Source organism: Pelobates fuscus, chromosome 2 (assembly GCF_036172605.1).
Source record: "Pelobates fuscus isolate aPelFus1 chromosome 2, aPelFus1.pri, whole genome shotgun sequence".
Classification (NCBI taxonomy): domain Eukaryota; kingdom Metazoa; phylum Chordata; class Amphibia; order Anura; family Pelobatidae; genus Pelobates; species Pelobates fuscus.
The window spans coordinates 221,898,509-221,922,279 of NC_086318.1; the positions used below are offsets into that span (position 1 = coordinate 221,898,509).

The following is a 23,771-nucleotide window of genomic DNA, read 5'->3' on the forward strand; positions in this document are numbered from 1 at the left end:
TATGCAGGTTCTGCGTTCCAATGCTGGATTGAAGTAACATGCTTTAGCCAGCAGCACCGTGGACAAGGTCACCCAAGGGAAAGTGCACATTAATCAAGGGGTGACCGGGGACCCTCTAAAATCAGGTATGTGACTGCAATGTGGGACAGCTCAAAGACGTCAGGCTTCTTAAACTGGTTACAAAATTGTGTTGCGCAGATATTTCGCAATGCTACATCGTGCACATACATGTGTTGCTGCTGTATAAAATAGAGCCAGCATGTTATAATGGTTATAATAGTTCACTAACATAATCTGCAGCACTAGGAAAATGCAGCGCCATTCTAAGCATAATTGCAGTTATTAATAAATGGAGAAAAATAAACAGATACAACGTAATGTTTACAGTATAGACAACATTTTGCATGTTGGGATATTGATTGGTTGGGTAAGATGTGACATTACTATAATTATTTGCAGGGGCGCAGATTAACTCGACATACATTGTATGCGTTTGGTGATCTTGTTTATAATCAGATGTAATCATGAAAACAATTGGTTTTCCTCTCACTGCTATAATTTAGACTGAACTCCCTTAGTAGCTTTATTTTAGTTCTTGTTTAACCCCTTAAGGACACGTGACATGTCATTACTCCCTTTTATTCCAGAAGTTTGGTCCTTAAGGGGTTAAGAACATAATTTTTAATTGTGTGTTGGTTTTGTTGTTTTTTTTTTTTGGAGGGGCGGGTGACCAGTGAATTTTAAATTGAAGACAAAAGTAACTGATCTGGAAAAAATTATTTAGTTTTTCCAATTTAGTCATTTATTTCACATTTTTAATTTATGCTTGCAGAGTTAGAAAAGTACATTGCATTGGCATTTCAACGAGTATATACAAGAATATTTATGGAGGGTCTCACAGGATCATCCATAAATCTCTCTTTGGTGTTCTCTCACTTTGGCAAGAGTACACAGGTGATGTGGTGGTACCTGTCAGTTTCTGCTGCACGAGGCCAAATAGAGGAGCAGATGAGTTATATCTCCCTTTCCAGTCTCCCCATACATCACCCAAGCCTACATGTCACCTCCCTAGGGACTTTGCAAAATAGTCCAAAGACACCACAACTTACAGTATTGCTTCCTCACAATGTAGGGACTACTTTATGTTACACTGTAAACGCCCAGACCACAACATATCATTGAAGTGGTCTGGATGCAGTGCCCCTGTCCCTTTAACCCTGCATTGTAAAATATTTCAGAAAATCCAAACACTACACAAAAGTATATATTTCTAGAAAGTACATCACCCATGTACTAATGACTGTTTATTTTTAATCAAGCTAAAATGACTTGCTGTTAACTCACATTACTGGTTTTGTTGCTCCACTAGACAGTTCTCATAGTGTCCTTTACTTTTATCAATTACAACGTCTAGTCTCCTTAAGACAGACAAAGCGTCTTGAGTAGTGAGGGATCTACACTTTGGTCAACTCTCTTCTACAGTGTACTAAATGTATATAATGGAAACAGGCATTTGGCGTAAAAACAGAATTTCACATTTCTTTCACAGGCAATAACCATCATATTTAAAAGGTCTCTTCCATTCCTCATAAAATGTCCTCACTTAGTGGGGCACGGTTGGGGCTTTGTGTGCTGCGTTCTGGACCACAGGCTGGAGCATCCTTATTCTGCTGTTACAGACAATGTTCAAAGATGAAAAGACTAGCACTAATTCCTAAATGCATTGTGCATAATCTTTGTTCCCGTGGGATGTCCGCCATTGCTGGTCAAAAGCAGAGGGATTCATGGGAAATTGATCTTATGGATCTCAGTAATGAATTGAAGCTTGCCAATTCCAGCAGACAGTTCAGAAGGTTCATTACAGACCCTGGACTAGCAAAGACTGTTTTAAAATGCCTTCAGCCATGGGAATCTGGAGCAAAAGAGCCTCTTGTTATGGAGTTCAACCCAGGTACTGAACAAATGAACAGTCATTCATATCCTCAACAAGGGTCTGGTTTGTATCTTTAATACTAAAATGTAAATAGGTTACCATATATTTACATGATTTGTGGGACTTTCTTGTTTTTGCCTTTTTATTCACAAACCCGTAGTGGACAAGGACAGTATAAGAATATAGTGCACATATTTCAAACCAAATTGATTTCTGCTTAAATTATTTATGATGTCTAACAGTCAGAATTGATATTCAAATAAAGTACCAAAAAAAACTGAAGCTGATAATAATATAATGGCAGCCACATGCTTGCTTAAAGGACCACTCTAGGCAACCAGACCACTTCAGCTTAATGAAGTGGTCTGGGTGCCAGGTCCAGCTAGGGTTAACCCATTTTTTTTATAAACATAGCAGTTTCAGAGAAACTGCTATGTTTATTAATGGGTTAAGCCTTCCCCCAAATCCTCTAGTGGCTGTCTCATTGACAGCCGCTAGAGGCGCTTACGTGATTCTCACTGTGAAAATCACAGTGAGAGCACGCAAGCGTCCATAGGAAAGCATTGATAATGCTTTCCTATGCGACGGCTGAATGCCCGCGCAGCTCTTGCAGCGCGTGCGCATTCAGCCGACGGGGCGGAACGGAGGAGGATCGGAGGGAGAGATCTCCCCGCCCAGCGCTGGAAAAAGGTACGTTTTACCCCTTTTTCCCCTTTCCAGAGCCGGGCGGGAGGGGGACACTGAGGGTGGGGGCACCCTCAGGGCACTCTAGTGCCAGGAAAACGAGTGTTTTCCTGGCACTAGAGTGGTCCTTTAACACATTTCTGAAGTATACCAAACAGGCAGGTTTCACAACTTTTAAATTAGTACTTCAATGTCTTTATTTGTGTTTATTTTACATAGACTTAAATTGACCCAGATCATCGCTCTCAATTAGTTAGCTCAGCCGGGCACGTAGAGTCCTTCTGTTGTAATGGAGGCAGGGAGTGTTGATGTTTGATTTAAAGGGACACAGTAGGCACCCAGACCACTTCAGCTCATTGAAGTGGTCTGGGTGCCATGTCCCTTAACCCTGCAATAGTAATTATTGCAGTTATTGAGAAACTGAATAATTACTATGCAGGGTAATTCCAGCTCTAGTGACTGTCTACCAGACAGCCTCTAGAGGGCTTCCTGGTTTGAAACAAACCTTTGGTCAATTATCTGATGCTGGATGTCCTCGCGCTCTACATGAGGACCACATTTTTTTTCCCCATAGGAAAGCTTTTAATAATGCTTTTCTAAGGGAAAATCCTAAAACGAGTACGGCCATTGCCTGGCCCAGCGCTGAAGGACATTGGCGCTTGATTCAGGTAAGTGACTGACGATGTTTTAACCCCTTCGACACCGGGGGAGAGGGAGTGGGGCACCGTTAGAAACCTTTAGTGCCAGGAAAACAAAGCCGTTTTCCTGGCAAACGGCGTTATTTTCCTGGCACCATAGCATCTATTTAAGTGAAAATATGTTTCACCATCACACCTCGATACTACTTCTAACTAACAATTAATGGAACATTCCAAGCATACTGTAGTGGTTATGGTATCAGAAGTTCCAGGCACCCCCCCCCGCGTAAGTAGTCAAACTGTTTACTATTACCTGGGGCCTGCAAAGGGCAGTCATGTCCTCTATGAGAGACAGAAACTGCATTGAGCTACTTTGCAAATCCCAGGTAAGAACTCAAACTGTTAGGAAATGGTTTTACTACCTACATTGGGCACAACTGGCACCATAACCACCATAGCACACTTGGGATGTGACTTTAAGAGCTTATCACAGTGATTACATTGCCTTAACTTATATCTAATGCAAGTGATCACTGTGAATGTTTCCTAAAGCGATCAGCCAGCTAGAGGTTAACACAGTAAAAGAGTTTAAGCATGCATTGGTGTAAGCTGATGTTCTTGCATACTGATAAGCTGATTAGCCCTCTATTTGTCGTGGAAGGGAGATAGGTGACAGGAGGCTGGGTTTATTTTTTATATGTAAGTGTTCTAATTTTTTTTTTATTGTCAGAGTTGTTTACTACAGTGAGAACTCAAAGTGAATTTCAGATAAAAAATAAAAATGTGTGTGTGTGTGTAAACCTCTCTCTCTCTCTCTCTCTCTCTATATATATATATATATATATATATATATATATATATATATATATACACACACACACTCTTCAAGGCTATTGAAATACTGTTGATTAAAAACTTGTTTATATTCCATTTAGGTCCTGGAGTCGTTACACAGACATTGTTGGATGCTGGTGTCAAAGTTGTTGCCCTGGAAAGTCAGACTGCCTTTCTTCCACCATTAGAGGTATATTTCTAAGTTACTTTAGTAACTTAATATAATATGAATTGAATTTTGTGCAATGGATATTTGGAATCTGAAATCCAAACATAACTGTTTAGAGCTTTGTAATTCTCAATCAGGCTTCTTGATGGAGGAAGCATTTCTCTCAATGAGAAACACTGTAGTCCACACAGAGATGGAGATTTCTTCTCTAGTGACATATAAAATCAAGGTATTGCTGGATGGAGAAGAGTGCTAGGATAGAGGTCTACTAGAAAGTAAGGGCAGTGAACATTTGTATTTATGGCATTAAAGTGGTCCTGTAATGACAGCTCTAGGGTTGCAGTTTTTAACCATCTGGCTTGGCTCATGTTGTTATACAATTCAAGGATTTTACTATTACCATGACGTAAAGTCATGATTTTATTAATGACACGGAGGCTCCTATTATGCTGCACTCTTTCTTTATTTCCCTCAGCAGCAAAGAAAAAACTTTATAAATATAACAGTAGTAACATTAACAGTCTTAGGTGTATTCTTCCTAGTAACAGGAACAGCCAATCAGGAACAGCCAATCAGGTTCCACTTCTCCAGCATAATAGGCTCTGTCAGCCAATCCTGTTCCTCTTTATTTGCAGTCCCGAAGTAGTAAAGTGTCCAACCGACCATGAAACTATACAGGAAGGAGTTGTCCCTTTCGATGTAGATTAGATTAGGCTGTAAAAGAGGAGAAATATGGTAATACCTTAGCATCAAACTGGGTGTATGCATAATCATAGGTATTTGGGCTAGTGTTTGGTCAATGTTAGTCCAAGGGGATATTATTTAATCTGTACCTACTGGTGAATGTATAGACAAAGACTATCATAGTGAAGATTCATCTGGTTGCAAGTATAACTGTAATTAATAGTCTGTTAAAATGACTTACCGTAGGTCAACTTACCCAACTCCCGTCTACCTTTCCACCGTCGCCGGGTGGGAGGGAGGGATAATACTCGCCTCCGTGTCATTAATAAAATCATGACTTTACGTCATGGTAATAGTAAAATCCTTGAATTTTATTAAGACACGGAGGCTCCTATTATGCTGGTTTAAAGCTGAGAAACTACCGTTCCTGCGAAGTGTTGTATTGGTTTGAAGTAGAAATCACGGAAGGTGGTTTCTGAGGACCAGTCGGCCGCTTTCAAAATGTCTTCCAGGCGACAACCCATGGAAGAGGCCTTGGAAGCCATTGCTCCTCTTATGGAGTGAGGAGAAAATATGGAGGTGTCAATTCCTGCTGTAGTCATGATCCATTTGACCCAGCGGGCCAGGGTTGTGGTAGACACCGGTAGGTGTGGTTTTTGGAAAGAGATGAAGAGTTCATGTTTATTTGGGTCCCGCAACGTCATGGTGCGCATTTCGTAGAGTTGTAGGCATTTAACCGGGCATAAGAGAGGCTTGTCAGGAAAGGCTGGGTATGTCACTCTCTTTGTCGAGCTTTTTGTTCTCCGTGATATATCAAAAGTGACCCCTTCTGGCGTGTAGGACCGTGCGGTGATGTCTAACGCTCTAACATCTGAGACCCTTTTGCAGGATATGAGGCATAGGAGCATGACCAGTTTTGCCGACAGTTGTTTCAACGATAGTGATGCATTATCCGGCCAAGATTCGAGGAAAAGGAGGATAGTGGAGACGTCCCATAGCACTGAATAGCGTGGTAGCGGGGGTCGTGCAAATCTGATGCCGCGTATGAGACGGCATACCAATGGGTGGCGTCCTATCGGTGCGCCATTGATGCCCTGGTGTGCGGCCGAAATGGCCGATCTGTAGAGGTTCACCGTACGGTATGCTTTGCCGTTTTCAAATAATGCAGTTAAGAACTGCAGGATCGAATTCAGAGGAGCCGATATGGGATCCAGGTTCCGTTCCATGCTCCAATTGTGCCATTTGCTCCAAGCAGATTTATAAGCTTGTCTCGTGCCAGGTGCCCATGCGCTCTCGAGAAGTTGGAGAGTTGATTCCGAAACCCCGTCGATTGAGTAGGGTTCCCGGAAACCAGCCATGCCGTGAGATGCAGTAGTTCCTGTTGAATCAGGGGGTGAGGGGACCCGTCCGGGTCTTGGAGAAGATAGTTGAAGTGTGGGAGCGTGCGGGGTATGTCTACCGCCATTTCCAACAGAGAAGGAAACCATGGTTGAGACGGCCATAATGGTGCCACGAGCACTGTCGTTCCCATCTGTTGCCGTAGGTGTATTAGGCATCGGGGGATCAACGCAAAGGGAGGAAACGCGTAGTTCCTTGTGTAGGACCAGTCTTGGGTAAATGCATCTGTTGCCAGTGCTTCTGGGTCTGGTTTCCAACTGAAAAATCTGGGGAGTTGTTTGTTCAAACGGGAGGCGAACAAGTCCTTGTCCAGAGGGCCCCATAGGGATTGGATGTCTTGAAAGACCCTGGGATCCAATTGCCAATCGCTGGAATCCCTGAGGTGTCTTGAGTACCAATCCGCCGTTGTGTTGCAGAGGCCCGGGATGTACTCCGCTGTGACCGAGATGCCCTGTGCCAGGCAGAACTGCCAAAAGTCTCGTGCCAGATTCGCCAGGACCTTGGATTTCGTCCCGCCCAAGTGATTTATATAACGTACTGCCGATATGTTGTCCATTTTCAATAAGATGGCACATCGGGCTTGAGTCGGTGAGAAACTGCGGATTGCAAAAGAACCGGCCAGGAGTTCCAGGCAATTGATGTGAAGCGTAGATTCCATTTCGGACCATCTGCCACCTGTAGAGATATTGCCACAGCGCGCACCCCAACCGTGCAAGCTCGCATCGGATTCTATTACTATGTCTGGTGTGGTGCCGAAAATGGCCCGGCCATTCCATGCTTCCATATGGGAGAGCCACCATCTGAGTTCTGTTTTTGCCTCTGTGTCCAGAGAGATCATGTCCGCGTAAGAGGACCCGTCTCTCAGATGAGAGGCTTGTAGGCGCTGTAGCGCTCGATAGTGTAGAGGGCCCGGGAAGATGGCCTGGATGGAGGCCGCCAAGAGACCAATCACTCTCGCCAATTGTTTTAGGGAGATCAGGGGAATCTTCAGAGTGCGTCTGATTTCTTTCTTTATGGTGGCCAGTTTCGCAGTCGGCAAGTGTAGTGTCTGTAGAGTAGAGTCCACTACGAGGCCCAAGAACTCTATGCGTTGTGTAGGGGACAGGATGGACTTTTTCCCATTGATAAGGAAACCCAGGTTCTGCAAGAGATTCTGAGTCCACGTCAGATGGGTCTTGATAATGTGGTTGGATTGACCCATGATGAGGATGTCGTCTAAGTAGATTATTAGACGAACCCCTCGACTTCGAAGTAGAGCCACCACTGGTTTCAGGAGCTTTGTGAAGCACCATGGGGCTGAGGATAGACCGAATGGGAGGCAGGCGAATCTCCATTTTCTTCCTTGCCGTATGAATTGGAGGAAGTTTTGGTGTTGACGTGCGATTGGTATAGTGAGGTAGGCGTCCTGTAGGTCTAACTTGACCATCCAGTCTGATGGTTGGAGGAGATCTCGGAGGCAGTGTATGCCTTCCATTTTGAAATGGTTGTAGGCAATAAAAGTGTTGAGCTGTTTCAAGTTTATCACTGGGCGGACGCCGCCGCCTTTCTTGGCAACTAAGAATAGGTTGCTCACATAGCCTGGGGTAGTCATAGGGATCTCTAAGATGGCTTGTTTGTGTGCCAATTCTGAGACCTCCTTGGAAACAAGAGAGGCGTCTTGTTGGGAGAATAACATTCCCCGTGGCGGGGAGATTTGTACTGGGAGTGACAGGAACTCTAAGGAATACCCTCTTACTGTGTTCAATACCCAGGCATCTGAAGAAATGTGTGACCATACATGGGAAAAATGTCGGAGTCTGCCCCCCACTGCCCCTAGGGAAGAAGGAAGTAGGAGATGACTTACCATAAGGTCGTCTGCTTGGTCTGGTGCCACGTGATCCACGAGCAACCCATGGCCGCCCACGTTGTGGGAAGAAGGCCGGGGTGTTGCGGTGCTCCGTGAAGGAGGTTTGTCCAGTGTAGGAGCCTCGGTTCTGTCGGAATGAACCCCTGTTAACACGGCCGGACAGACGGCTCCTGGCTCTTCCGGCCCCACCAAAAACCTTAGGGTGGAAAACTCTGCGCATGTTTGATTGCGCCTTGTCTAGGGCAGTAAAAGTATGTACAAAGGAGCCAAGCTCCTTGACAAAATTGTCTCCGAACAGGAGACCACGGGCCTGGGTGCCCGGCTCGGTAATAGCCATATTTACCAATTTTGGCTCTATCTTTAATAAGATCGCCTTGCGACGCTCTGAGGCTATCGCACAGTTGGCATTGCCGATCAGGCATATTACTCTTTGAATCCAACCACTTATGGCGGTACGATCTAAGTCTTGGTCGTTTTCGACCATATCAAAAATTTTGGTTGCTGGGCCCAATATATCCAGTAATTTATCCTGGCAATTGCGCAGGGAGAAATCCAGGCCCTTATTAGGCTTCCAGCCAGTCTTGCCCAGGAATTGGACGATTTTTGGGTCTACTGCAGGTGTTCTGCAGGCCTCGTCCGGGACAGTAGGGCGTGGGCATTCTGCCCTTAGTTTATTGCGTGTTGCCTTATTTAAAGGCTTGCGAGTCCTTGATGCAACGTATTTGGCCACATGGGCCGAAGGGGACCAGTCTGCTGACCTTGGATGACGTAGGTCATCGGGGTCGAACAGGGGTTCCCCATAGGGGTCAACTAATTTGTTTGCATCGTCTGGGACCTTAAGCTCCATGTCAAACGATTCAGATGGAGGCGTATTATGCTCTCTGAGGCCATGGTCCTCGACCATATCGGATTCGGGATCTGATAGATCCTCAGTATCCATGCAGTTTTCCTCTTCAATCTCGCTGAGATCTGACTCAGAATCTAGTTGGGCTTTTGCCCGTTTCCATAACCTAGCCGATTTTGCCCGGCTAGTGGCTCTTTTGCGCGGTGGTATATTAGGCGCGCCATCTGTGACAGGTTTGTAGCTGTCCATCTGTGAGATTGAAGAGTGTTTGGTTTTTGCAGTGGCCTTACGGCCAGTGTGAGGGTGTGAAGGGACCACTACTGGCAAGGCCTGGGTAACGGTCGGCTGAGCCGATTTCTGTGCCTCAAGCAGAGCCTGCGTAAGAGTCTGCGAGAAAGATTCAGACATCAATCCCATGGCCGATGTGAGGGCCTTAGTCATAACGTGAGACATAGTGTCGTCAATCATAGACTGCATATCAGCAGTGGGAGTAAAATCAGCGGGGTTAGCCGCTCCAATTTCAGATACCCCTGAGGGTGTTGTAACATTCCCTGGTTTGGTGACAAGGGACCCAGAAGGGGTGGGTAAATCTTTCTCACCAGGCATGCTTAGTATGACACTGGTAGTACTAATAATATCTAGAGCTGAAACTAAAATGGGTTGATTAACCCAAAGGAAACAATATACCTCTAAGAACAAAAAATGAATTACTCACATAAACTTTAAACTGTTTGACCAAATAGAAGATTCACAGGTAATAAGTAGGAAATAGCAAGGAGGGAGCAAAGAGCCGTCCGACCGCCACTACAGCTTTAACCCAACTCCGAGGTCCGGACGTTGGGGGTGGAGCTGTGTGTGAGCGCGGGAAGGCAAAGAAAATGGCCGCCGCGGGCGGCAGAAATGGAAAAAATAGGGGGATTTAGCCGGTAAGTTGTGCTCGCGGCGTATGTGTGATCACTATAAAGTGTACACACTCCAGCGCCGAGCAGGGAACCGGCATTTGAGCTCTGTGAGCTCCGCGGATGGCGGCCACTCACGGCGCCAGTAATGACAGGGAGGGGCGCGAAGCGCCGAATGCGGTTCCAGCCGGCGTCCCCGAGCCGCTCGTTAAATTAGGCTCTGGGAACGGGCTGGACCGCGGAAAGGATTAAAGGCAAGAAAAATATAGCGAAATTAGAATGAATCAATCAATGAATTCAAATAACAGTAAAATACAATAACGGTATAATACTAATAGTAGTAATAAGAATAATAGTAATAAATAATAATAATTAATAATAATAATAATGATATAATAATGATATAATAATCCCACAGTTAAGGAGCTGAGGGATCAGGTATACTTAACTGAGGGAGCAGCAAAGAAAGAGGAACAGGATTGGCTGACAGAGCCTATTATGCTGGAGAAGTGGAACCTGATTGGCTGTTCCTGATTGGCTGTTCCTGATTGGCTGTTCCTGTTACTAGGAAGAATACACCTAAGACTGTTAATGTTACTACTGTTATATTTATAAAGTTTTTTCTTTGCTGCTGAGGGAAATAAAGAAAGAGTGCAGCATAATAGGAGCCTCCGTGTCTTAATAAAATTGATTGTTTCTTCCATTAATACTACTAAAATCTCATATTTTAATTTATTTCCATTTCCCCTGTCTTCTGCTGATACCATCAATCATGTTTTCAGTGGGTGTTATGCTTGCAGTAAGACATGTCTCCTGCATACCCATTTGGAACTTGCTTCTCATAACCGGTTAAAAGTCTCCAACGCTTTGATGGCTTTGTGTAAATAAAACTTATGTTATCTCTCTCCATTCTCAATTGCCTATCCAAAGCTGCAGCAATAAATCATTCCTGCTGGTTGTTTTTTGTTTTTCCTTCTCTCCCCTGCATAATGCTGTGTTTTTAGTTTAAAAAAAAAAAAATTGTGTATACCAACGATTTAGTAAATTACATCACAATCTGGTTCAGCCCTGATATAGCCAGGGCATACATTGAATTGGAGGAGCAGCAGAAATAATGGGGGAGATGTATCAATGTGTTCTGATATGTGTCTCTTATTAATTGGACTATAATCATAACCATTTTTAATAATCACAATTATTTATATAGTGCCAGCATATTCTGCACTGCTGTACAATGGGAAACAACATGAACATTTAATTCTAATAAAACATATTACATACCGGAACAGTATTTTTGTAAGACTGATGGGAGTACTAGAATGGCCAGGGGGAACCCATTTGATGTATGATATAAGAATAGGTGAATGTCCTGTCCATAGGAGTAGAATGGAGATTAAAATATAACCTTTATTACGTGTGTGTATATAAAAAAAGCGCTTGGGTTCCGAAAGCGTTAACCATTAAACAAAAAATACGAAGTCGGGTATTCCTAGTTGAATAGGAGTAAATCCTATGGTTGAGAAAAGCAACCTAATAAATTAAAGTACTTATGTGTTTCAACAAAAAATGTCTCATAGAAATTATACTGAAGTATTTACAATTAGAAACAAAAAAAGATGAGTTAGAAATGTTTAGTGAAGCGGAGCCAAGGCTTTAAAAAGATTATATTATGTCCCTGCACCGTAGTGGTTCTGAGCCACTAAAATATAGACTAAGTTTAAAGAATTGAGCTGTGCTGGTGTCTAAAGCACTGGCCACAGCTGCCACTCTACTCTTAAGAGCAACAATGTATCTTCAAATTGTCTGTATCAGAGACAAGTTGGGCAATTCAAAACCTGTTGTCTGTAAAATAAATCAAACGAGGATTAATCAAAAATGCACATGAGAATATCCAACTCAAAAATGGGAAAATATAAAGAAAAAGAGACATGTAAGATGCTGCTAACCAGAGATTCTATACTGTGCCTTCAAAGGCACCTGTACTTGAAAGCAAGCAAACGCTATCTATCACTAGGTTAGCAGTCAGTACAGTCTGTAAGTACCCAGACTTCTTGAGAGAAGGAGGATCCTTCCTTCTACTAAATAATACTTTTAGATCTGTATAGCAATGGTGTCTAACAAATCTGTTTAATGGTTAACGCTTTAGGAACCTTTAGGAATATATATATAAACCAAATTGATTGAACAATTTTTGATGTGATATACAAACAAAAAAGTTTAAAGGAACGGAGACCTTTTGAGTGCACCTTACTCCCATTTGGTTTATATGTTTACGCTAAGGAAGCACCAAGGCAAGATTTATCGATTATAACATCAAGAGGGTGAGTGCCAAGATTTACTTTTGTGTGTGTGTGTGTATATATATATATATATATATATATATATATATATATGTGTATGTGTATATATATATATATATATATATATATACACACACACACACACACACACACGTAATAAAGGTTATATTTTAATCTCCATTCTACTCCTACGGTCCAGACATTCAGCCAATCTTATTTCATATGGGAACAGTAGGTGAAGAGGCCCCTACCCAAATGAGCTCACAATCTAAATGAATATCCATTTCAAAAAGACCACCAAATTTAGAATGGTGGTGGAAAAAAAACAACACTTTTCTGGAGGATAAAGTAAAAGAAAGATTGAGAAATCCATTGCATCTCTGAAAAATTGGTGTACGTCAAGTGATGACTATGGAGCAAAAGAGGCAACATGTGAAAGAACCCGACAGATAATAACTTGCACCAAAATAAGAAGTAAAATTGTATTCAACGTTTTCATTCCACCCTCCCTTGTTTTGTTTCTCCTTTCTATTCCTTTGGCAGAGAACTAAAAATATATATATTTAAAGATATTAAAAACTCTGGGATGTGTCTGTTCCCTTTTGGAATGGGTAATGAAAGTGGAGATTTAATAAAGATGAACGTAACACGTCATCTGATATGTTTCAGAGATGTTCTCTCTGTGATGGCACAAGATGAGCTAAAACCAGCTTGAGAACTGAGCGGGGATCCACCGAAGGGCAGGCTATTTCAGCTGCTGCCCGTTCTCCTTATTCTCGTGCGCCCCGTTTTTTGCTCTCCACAAGTTTAAATGGTAATCCAGACGTGGACCCCTTGCTCACGGTGCCTAGAGAGATATTAGCTATGCCTCACCGATGATGCCTAACAAGGCTGAAACGGTCGTCTGGGGTTGCTGTGTCTCTCGTGCAGAGGGGACTTGCTGGCATTTCGGATTTGGACTGCCTGTATGGGTGGGACCAGTCTGATATGTTTCAGAGATGTTCTCTCTGTAATGGCACAAGATGAGCTAAAACCAGCTTGAGAATGGAGCGGGGATCCACCGAAGGGCAGGCTATTTCAGCTGCTGCCCGTTCTCAGTATTCTCTTGCGCCCTGTTTTTTGCTGAACGTAACACTTTATTCATTTTAGAAAATATATACTGCAGTGCTACATTATCTTCATTGCTGCTTCATTTATAATAACCCCTAATTAAAGGATCTGTATGGTCACTATACATATCTATTTACTCCACCATTTGGTTTATCATGTGGTGAGAACTGCTCTGTTTATTCACTGGAGCCAGCAGAAAAATGAAACTGTATTCTACTAGTAAAGTGTAACATTTCAGACAGCTTGCAGTACATTGATACTTTAATGATGTTGGAAATCTTCCTCCTGTATTTTACAGCAATTGCACAATAATACTGATGGACAACTCAGGGTAGTTCACTGTGATTTCTTCAAGCTAGACCCTTTGGGTGAGGGATCTATGCAGCCTCCCGTTATGTACTCTGAAACCTTGTTTAAACAACTGGGGATATCCAAGGTTCCTTGGAGTTCAGGTGCGTTGTGTTATGTTATCCCCTGTCCATATGCTTTTAAGAAATGTAACTGTTTTCTGTTTTTCTGTTTGTTTGTTTTTTTAATAAGCATCTGGACTTAAAAGGTTTTTTTTTTGTTTTGTTTTTTTTTCTAGATTTGTTTGTTTATCCACCCATTATTTTTATATACTTTTTTTCCTTCTTAATACAGTCTCGTATGATCTGAAATTAATGTAGCTTTTTTTTTTTTTTCTTTTCATTAAACGTGTTTAATTTTTTTAATTGTTTCTTTTTGTCTCACAAACACAATGACATTGCTTTGTCTTGCAGATGTTCCTTTAAAAGTTTTTGGGATTTTCTTTCAAAAAATTGAAAGTAAGTTCCTTTGGAAACACATCTACTCCATTTATGAAAAGCGTTCCATATATAGATATGGCCGAATAGAGCTAAATCTGTTTATGAGTGAAAAGCTTTATAAGGTACGTTTCAAATTGTAATATTCCCCCCTCTCCCCCCCCCCCCCCCCCCAAAAAAAAAGAATGTATTTATTTTTAAATGGTTGTTGTAAAGCAGTTTTTAACCAGCATTGACTAATTAAGCATAATTCTTTGCTAGAAACTGACCTGTCCGCCTGGAGATATGCGTAATTACCAGGCTCTAGGTGTGCTGTGTCAAGCAGCCTATGACATTCAGCTTCTGCATATGGTAAGTACAGTGCAATATCTCTTGATTTGAAAATGTTTCCATCATTTTATACTTCCGTAGCTGCTAGGTGTTTGCGCCCCCCTTCCCCAATAAATGTTAAGTTGTATAATCTTTGCGTTCTCTGATGACTTGACATGTGCATGTTTATAACCCTAACTTATCTAGAAACCTACTCTACAAATTATCGTATCCATGCCTACAGGTTTTGGATTGACGTCAAATCTTAATTAAGCATACAAAATTCAGATAATACCGTGGATTGAGTTGCCTATAAAACAAACTTGCTCCAGCTACACAGACTTATTTGAGTGTGATCACGCCAAACTCTATCACAAGCTCTCCCTGCATGACCCAACAGCTTATAATAGCAAGGGAGCATCTGGTCTGCACCCTCAACCTTCGAATCACCTTTCAGGAGTAGGTTGCTTTCAACACACACAAATCCCAAGAACTAACTCTCTCAAACCACAATCAATAGTGAGTTAAAATTATTGTATAGATTAAGAGGTTTTAATGGACATACTGTTTGTATATTGGTTGGTAGGGATGCACAAATGGCCCCTTTTGAGCTGTGGGTATAGATGTTCTTTTTACCTGTGAGCAGTCCTTTTGAATAAAGTGATGTGGTATTTTTTTTGTGTCCAAGTTTTACTGTAGTAATTTGATTTATTGAGATTTTGGTATGTGTCATGGACAATCTATTCCTTGTGGTCTGTGTTTGTAGTTGGAGAGCTTGATATATGGAAATGAGTCTACTATTCTTTAAAATTTATGTATTTAACCTCCTAAGCTTACAACACAATGTTCCTGTATTTATTTTTCAGGAGCCTTGGTCATCTTTTTTTACGCCATCAAAATTCAGAGAAACATTCGGAGGAAAGAGTGTGGTATGTGTTTATAGACCCTATACAGTTGAGAGACAACAGATACTATGAAGATGTTGGATTTTTAAAAACTTAAGTTTCCAGTGCACCATTCCAGTACATGCATAGACTTACTAATAAAAGTAAATTGGTACCATTGCAGGGGCCATTATAGTGTAAGCTTACCTGCCAGTTTCAAGGCAAAACTCCTTAGATGAGTTCTACGGTAACAGTTTACCTTGCTGCTTTCAGCTAAAAGGCAAACTCTCTAATGTGCAAGAAACTCATATTTTACATGTCAAATAAAACCAATGCTGCATTTTTTGTAAGAATAAATTTGATTTCAGTGTTAATGCTAAAGCTATTACAAGCCTATAGAAATTATCCCTACATTAAAACTGCCACTAAATTTCCATCTCTTTTTCTATTTAATTTGTATAACACAGCAATGTCACATTGCTATGGAATTATCCATGTTTGTCCTGTTAATGTTTAATTCACGTGTACAGGTTTATATTACAAATAAAAAAAACAACAAAAAAAAACCACACAAGCTTTTTCAGTTACCATAGTTAATTTATTTGTTACTTTGCGTTTGTTGCACACACTGTTATTAAATAAAATCAAGGAACTAGTACATACTGGCATAAAAATAAATTGTACTTGGATTAGCTGATGTGACTGTGTAACTAGACTAACCCATTTTTTGTTTCATTTTTGCAGACAACACCAAATGACCATATGTGTTTGGTGAGACTCACTCCACGAAAGAATTTATTTGGAAAGCAGTTTAAAGTCCTTAACTCCACTACCTTTATCTTAATGGTTAGGCAGTTACTCTGCAAACGCAAAGGAAAACTTCTTGATTGGTTAAAGTAAGTGTATGACATTTCATAATTTTTCTGGATATGTGTGTGTATTTTTGAAAATACAAATTTCCAGACAGGAGGGACTACATCCCATATGATATGGGACTCACGTACTGTCACTTGTGATAAAGGAAATGTCTGGTTAATAAGCTTTATAATCGGTGTATAAATAGAAACATCAGTCTTTACAGTCGAATAAAAAAAAATTGGAAAAAAGTCACTACATTGGTAATTCTCATTTACATTGAAAATAATTAATTTCCAATTAATTTTCTTGTTAAGCAGGTTGCCTTGTAATCTGTAATTTCAGAATTACAGATTCTCTTGTCATTTCCACTTACATAGTTTAGAACGTCTGTCGTCTCTGGTTGTGGATGGAAATACCAAAAACAATAATGGATTCAAAGAGTAGACTTTCACTAAGTAGCAAAAATGCAGGACTACTTGAGTATAAAGTTCACAGCAGCATTGAGCAGATGCTTTTTGCTGTTCTGAATAATTGTGGCAACACAAGACTCAATAGAGAGAGAAGTCTGACTGGCTCTCTAGGATTTTTGCCATTCGCTTTTCATATGTGTTGCACGCAGCTGTTTGGAGAAGGAGAGTAACTGCATTTTACCTATACTACATAGATCATGGGTGTCCAACCCGCGGGCCGCCTGTGGACAAGTACCGCTAGCAGTGCGGACTGGGTACAGTCTGGGTGGAGAGGTACTTGACTGGCGCAGCCGAGCAGACCGCTCTAAAAATTTTTTAAATGCCATTTAAATAATTTTCCCCTCTGACTATGACAGCCTGTGTCAGTCCGAGGGGATTAATGAATGGGAGGCTGGGGGCTGCTGCAGCTGCGTTTAGGGTGCTGGCGGCCAGAAGAAGCACTGTGAGGCTCACTTCAAAATTTTCTGCAATTCCGTGTCTGTGCTCCAACCCCTCATGCAAGCTCCGCCTCTTACACATAAGTCCCACCCCCAGATGCAAGCTCCGCACCCCCCACCCCCCAGGTCAAGAAATGGTTCCCACAGTCGTCAGTGCCAGGTAAGTACTAATTTGTCAGTGACTTTGTGTGCATGTGCTTGCTAGCGAATGAGCTTGTATGTTTGTGTGTCAGTGAGCATATGTGTGTGTCAGTGAACTTGTCTGTAGTGAGTGTATGTCAGTGAGCTTGTCTGTCAATGCACTTGTGTGGATTGAATGTGTGTGTGTGTGTCAGTGAGCTGATATGTTGTGAGCTTGTATGTAGTGAGCGTGTGTATGTGTGTGTGTGTGTGTATATATATATATATATATATATATATATATATATACACACACACACTACATGGCACAGTGATTAATGTAATGATTGTGTATGAGTTGTCAGTGATTGCATGTGTGTTTGGTGGGGGGGTCTGTGTATATGTGATTGTATTTGTGTAGGTCTGTGACTGTGTGTGTGTGTGGGTCTGGTTGTGCGTATAGGTTTTGATTGTGTGTGTCTGTGTGTGTGGGTATATCTGTAATTGTGTGTGTGTGTATAGGTCTGTGATTGTGTGTGTGTGTGGGTGTATCTGTAATTGTGTGTGTTGGTCTGTGATTGTGTGTTGGGGGGGTGGAGGGGTCTTTGTGTGTGTGTATGTAAATCTGTGATGTGTTTATGTATGTGACTGTGAATAGGTCCGTGATTGTGTGCGTAAATTTGTAATTGTGTGTATAGGTCCGTGTGTGTGTACATCTGATTGTGTGCGTATGTGACTGTGTATAGGTCTGATTGTATGCGTATGTATATTTATTATTGTGCGCATAGGTCTCTTGAGTGTCTGTGATTATGTGTGTGTGTGTGTGTATATCTGTATACACGTGTATGTATTTAGTAGTTAGCTCGCTGTTTGGTATCCTTAAATATGGCAATTCCACATAAGGATAACAAATAAGGGAGTTATCTACTAAACAAGATTAATAAAAGGGGATATTAAGTTTTATTGTATAAATTAATTATATTATAGATTTTATGTGTGGCCCAAGACAATTCCTCTGCATTCAATGCGGCCCAGAGAAGCCAAAAGGTTGGACACCCTTGACATAGATCATTATCTGTTTCTTAAGAGGACACCCTATGCACCATTGAAATAAAATAAATTATTGTTAATAATTGTAATGAAAGTGTTATCCTGTGAGAGTAGGTCCCTGGTACCAGCTTACCTAAAGAGGTTAAATATTATTCTGACACCTGACTGCTCTGCTCTATGTCCTAGGCTTCAATCGGTAAGCCTTGGACTGAGTGCTGTTGATAGGCTGAAAGTGAGGTCCATAGCACCCCGTTAAAAAAACTAAGTGAAAAGTATCTGTAGCTGTGCAAAAGTTCAGGGGTAAAACGATCATACACTGGCTTGAAGTGTTTTGGGTTAAACTGTTCTTTTAACACCTTCAGGTATGTTGGCGCCCCTGACCTTTTCGCACCTTAATTCAGATGAAGTTGTTATGGTGCCCGGAGTGGTCTTTTAATATGCAATACATCTTAATGTATTAAATGTTTGTGGAAGCTTTATTTATGGGCAGCGAATCATGTTGGCTATGTTATTTGTATTTATTTTACTAACACATGAATAGGGTTGAAAAGGGACTTGAACATGTACACAATTCTTCACAATTATTTACTTAACCCCTTCAGGACGGAGTCAATAGTGCTCGTTCTGATAAAAACAAAACGTAAACAAAAACTGGAATTTGCGCTATATGTCTGTTCAACCGTAATTCACCGCTGTCACATTAAGTGCACCCACACTTATAATTATTTTTGTGCTGAAAAACCCCAACTCGACTTATACTCGAGTCAATGTCTATATTATGGCACTTTAAATTGCCATAATACAGACAAGGGGTTGTGTAGGAGGGGGCTGGCAGGAAGCTCTTACTTACCTCTCCTGCAGCTCCTGTCAGCTCCCTTCTCCTCCGCGCCGGTCCGGTGAGCTCCCCTGTCAGCTCCCAGTGTAACTCTCGCGAGAGCCGCGGGGTCATAGCGCGGCTGTGAGACTTACACTGGGAGCTGACAGACTGGACCGGCGCAGAGGAGAAGGGAGCTGACAGGAGCTGCAGGAGAGTTAAATAAATGCTCTGCCAGACCCCTCCTACACAGTGCACACCACTAGACCACCAGGGAGTGAGAGCCCCCCTCCCATGCCAGCTAACAAGCAGGGAGGGGGGCCGAAAAAATAAATACCTGGTTTAAAACAAAAACAAACAAACAAACAAAAAGTTTTTATAGCATATGTGGTTTGGCACTTGTATGAAGAGAAGTGACAATTCCTTGTTACTTCATTTAGTAATCACCATTACTGTGTTTACAGGTGTGAATAGACAAGAAAATAATATTAATATATTAATAACAAAAAAAAATAATATTAAAATTATAATAATTAAAAAATAATAAAAATGCCCACCCCCCACCAAGGCTCTGCATCACACACACACACGCTGCATCACACACACACACGCTGCACTCATACACACACACGCTGCACTCATACATACACACGCTGCACTCATGCACACACTGCATTCATTATATACACACACTGTAAATAAATATTCAATTAATATAATTTTTTTAGGATCTAATTTTATTTAGAAATTTACCAGTAGCTGCTGCATTTCCCACCCTAGTCTTATACTCGAGTCAATAAGTTTTCCCAGTTTTTTGGGGTAAAATTAGGGGCCTCGGCTTATATTCGGGTCGGCTTATACTCGAGTATATACGGTATATCATTTTGTTCAGGAGAAACAAGGCTTTAATTTATCATTAACTATTCATATATGGAACAATTTATTATGAATAAAATTAAAAAAATGTGAGAAAATAAGATTTATTTATTTATTTTATTTCCGTCTGACATTTTAGCTGTTACATATTTGTAATCAGCGATGTCTCATGAGTACAACAGTACCCCCCCATTAACAGGTTTTATGGTGTTTTGGAAAGTTACAGGGTCAAATATAGAACTTTCCATTTTCAAATTGAAATTTGCCAGATTAGTAATGTTACCTTTGAGACGGTGTGGTAGCCCAGGAATGAGAATTACCTCCAATTACCCCACAAAGAGCGATCACATGGCCCCCTAAAGCTGGCTGTGGATCTGCTAGCAGGGGGACTGTCTGAAATATCAGACAGTCCCCCTGCTGGTGGGAAGTGTAAAAAAAAAATATTAGACATGTTTTAAAATAAAATAAATATATATACATTTTTACACTTCCCACACTTATATATACATTTTTACACTTCCCACCAGCAGGGGGACTGTCTTGACATTTCAGACAGTCCCCCTGCTGGCAGATCCACAGCCAGATTTAGGGGGCCATGTGAACGCTCTTTGAGAGCGATCACATGGCCGCCGGGGGAGGGATGCCTGGGCTGTCAGGCAGCCCTCCAGAAGAGGATTGTGGTGGAGGTCCACAATCCGTTACGGCGTTCTATGCCGCCGCAACGGCTTTAAAGCCAATTTAATGCAGGATGGCATAGAACGCCGTAACGGGGTTAAAGGAATGCTGTTTACACCATAAACATTTCTGCTAGTTGAAGTGGTGATTCTGTAAGGTTTCTGTATGACAGTGTTTCTTTTTAAAATACTGCCAGTACATAGATGTTAGTTTATTTTCCGGTGTGTAACTCCACCTCCGGTAACAGGCAGCCAGCCACATTTCCAGGTTGGCCACACAGAAGTTGTGAAAACGTAGCATTCATCATCAACACACACCGCAAACTGACGCCAACACACAGGCTTTACACTCACAGGTGCTGTAAGTTGAGCACACCTGCTCTTGTAGCATTCCTGTTAGTTCCCCCACACCTGGTTGCTCACTCTCAGCTGAGATCCAGCATTTCTCTAGGAGCTATTTACACTGACAGCTCTGTGAGAAGCATATGATTGGACACCACCCTACACAAAGGGTAGGAATGGCTTAGCTGCAAAAGTCAGATCTTCAGCGAATGCAAGGTAGGTATTTGAAACTGTATGCCATTTAAAAAAAGAAAAGTGTTTTCTTTTTAATTCTTTATTATTGATGTGCACAAGATAACACACATGCTTGCGCTGCCATGACAGCCAGTGCAAGAACAGTAGAATTAAACAGAAGGAAACAATCATCTGCACATATTTTTCAAAATTATAAAATATATGAATGAACATGCTGAACTACACTCATAAATAATGTAAGCTTTAGAAACCTAACAAATGCAATGCGAAATCAATCATATTTATGAAAGCAACTGGCATAGGAGGCAGTCACTGTAAGAGAGTTAAATTAGAGGGTGTAGGAGCGCTTAACTATGTAGCTTGAGTCTCTTAGGGAGCCAGAGGGGCCAGTGTTTAAACAGTCATTGCAAAGGAGACTTATGGGGTTAGAGAGAGCTATGTCAGCAGATACCGTGAGGAGAGAGAAGGTGAGTGGTCATATGCCTTTTTAAGTCCCAGTTCATGAGTTCAACTCACCCAATACCTACTGATGGGAGAGTACAGTCCCCGAACAGCGGTGAGCTCTGCGATGAATCAGGGCCTAGCGAAGGCAGACTGGTCCACGTGGTTGGTAAGATTGGTGCTTGCCCCAACGTCAGCTCTGCTTTCTATCCCACTGAGAGCCGCATGCGATCCTCGAGCACCTTAGGGGTCCTAACTTTGGTTCGAGAAGTCTTCCTTCTGTGTGCCGGGTGCTGCTGGCGTGATGAGGGCTTTTTGCTTCGCCGCCATTTGGGGGCATTTGCAGAGGCTGTCTGTTGTGGAGGTGTGTGGGTCTTCGGCTGTTCTGGGGTGGTGTGTTGCCTCCTTCTTTTAAGGTTCTGCCAGAATTTGTCAAAGATTCCGTTGAGTCTGGTCATAAGGTCTGGTGTATTGTCTGCAGGGACGTGGTGCCACGTGGCGTCCGCCATGTTTGGGGTCTCACTTGATTTCCATGGGGTCCCAGTGGCCTCACCCACTGTGCCCATTAGAGCAGGCAAGCCTCCCTAGAGTGGACTGGGATCACCCCCGCCAGTCAAGGAGGAGGGGGTAGGGGGTTGCGGGGCGCTTGCAGAGTGAGTAGGGCCATTGAACCGCTCCCTTCTAGGAGGTCGGCCGCCTGTCCCGTCCGTCGCGCTCTAGGCCACGTGTCTGGATTTGCTGCCTGGGAGCTTCTGTCACGTTTACAACCTCCACAGTGTGCTGCAGTCAGGTCGGGATGCAGGTGAGTCATTAGGTGAGGTCGATTTTTGGGCTTGATGAGGCCAAAGATGTCTTGTAGTGCCCGTGTAGCAGAGGAGCTTGAGCAAAATGCGACTCTCCATTATGGCAGTCAGGCCCCGCCAGGTGTAATACAACAAAATTGTTATTGGTGTGACTACTTCTAAAACTATTTCTAATTTTCAGTATTTGTGTTTGCAGTTCCTGGGATCCTGGTAATGGCCAAGCCCTGATGAAAGAACTGGACATTCCTGAGAACATAACAACGGGGAATGTAAATCCTGATCAGTATAAACGTCTGTTTGAAGCCATGGAACAGTCAGACACATTAGGCAAGAGTTGGATTTTTAATGAAGTGTTGGAAAATACCAATAGCTTATGATGCTGAAAAAACACTTTCAATGGGCTTCTATAAAAGAATATCCACTCTGATTCCAGATGTTACAAGCAGGATATTTTGCTTTTACTTCTGATATATATAGCAGGGATGACCAAAAGGTAGATCCCCAGATGTTTTCAAATGACAACTTCCATGTTGCTTTGTCATTCTAGAGGCATGCAAAATTATGGGAGTTGTAGTTCTACAACATCCGGGGATCTACTTAGTAGGCAGCCCTGGTGTAGGAAGTCAACCGACTGATATTAAAGGAAGTCTAACATCCATTTTGTGTAATTATATGTAAAATAATGTAATTTGCATTTTTGTACTATTAAATAATTGAATATGCATTTCCATATGCAACAAAATGTTTGGGCGTGTTCCCACTAAATTGCCTTTTATCATCCTGCTCTCCCCTAAAAGAACCAATGCACTGAGCTGATCGAATGTTATAGGGCAAAACAAATTGCAAATGGTGGTACAGCTTCAATACAAAAAAGATGTAGCCAAAGATTATTTCAAATAGAAAGAAAATGCACAGTCCTGTCACAATTATTTGTTCCTGTGAGGGGTTACAAGGATTGCTTGACACAATTCTGTGAGTAAAGTTTCAAAACATGTGCATGATTATTGATTTCCTTTAAAGTTATTCTTCTAACATATACTTTTTTAAAGTATGGAAGATGCCTTTGCGGGAGTCAGAGAAATGCTTCTGTCCATTAAAAAAATAAAAAATAAATGCCTCTCATACTTATTTATTTACCTTTTTTTTTTTTGCTGGAAAAAGATGATCCAGTCAGTCTTTTCACATTCAAATTACAAATCTATAGTTCCAATAGTGTTTTTCTAAGCAGAGAATAAACTACAACTTGTCAAACTTAGATATGCAAATCACTGCACCAACCTCTTTTTTCCCCTTCGTATAGTGGCAGTACTTACAAGTGGGATGTTCCTTATGGTTCTGGACAAGAAGCTCCCCCTTCTTAGAATTTAATTGCTG

General features: G+C 41.8%; 1 protein-coding gene across 1 annotated transcript; it reads left to right on the forward strand.

Moving 5' to 3' along the window:
• Positions 1 to 23,393, forward strand: TFB2M (transcription factor B2, mitochondrial). The gene is made up of 9 exons (XM_063443203.1): positions 1 to 125; positions 1,550 to 1,951; positions 4,191 to 4,279; positions 13,638 to 13,791; positions 14,101 to 14,249; positions 14,386 to 14,475; positions 15,300 to 15,362; positions 16,062 to 16,213; positions 22,594 to 23,393. Exons 2-9 carry the CDS (start codon positions 1,594 to 1,596, stop codon positions 22,772 to 22,774), a joined length of 1,236 nt encoding a protein of 411 aa, XP_063299273.1. The 5' UTR covers positions 1 to 125; positions 1,550 to 1,593; the 3' UTR covers positions 22,775 to 23,393.
• The last annotated feature ends 378 nt before the right edge of the window (positions 23,394 to 23,771 follow it).

Excerpts from the sequence above, each read along its gene's own strand:
- TFB2M (XM_063443203.1), top strand. The coding sequence starts at position 1,594 with ATGTCCTCACTTAGTGGGGCACGGTTGGGGCTTTGTGTGCTGCGTTCT. Across the intron at positions 4,280-13,637 it reads CCTTTCTTCCACCATTAGAG|CAATTGCACAATAATACTGA; the intron begins GTATATTTCTAA and ends TGTATTTTACAG. Across the intron at positions 16,214-22,593 it reads AAACTTCTTGATTGGTTAAA|TTCCTGGGATCCTGGTAATG; the intron begins GTAAGTGTATGA and ends TTGTGTTTGCAG.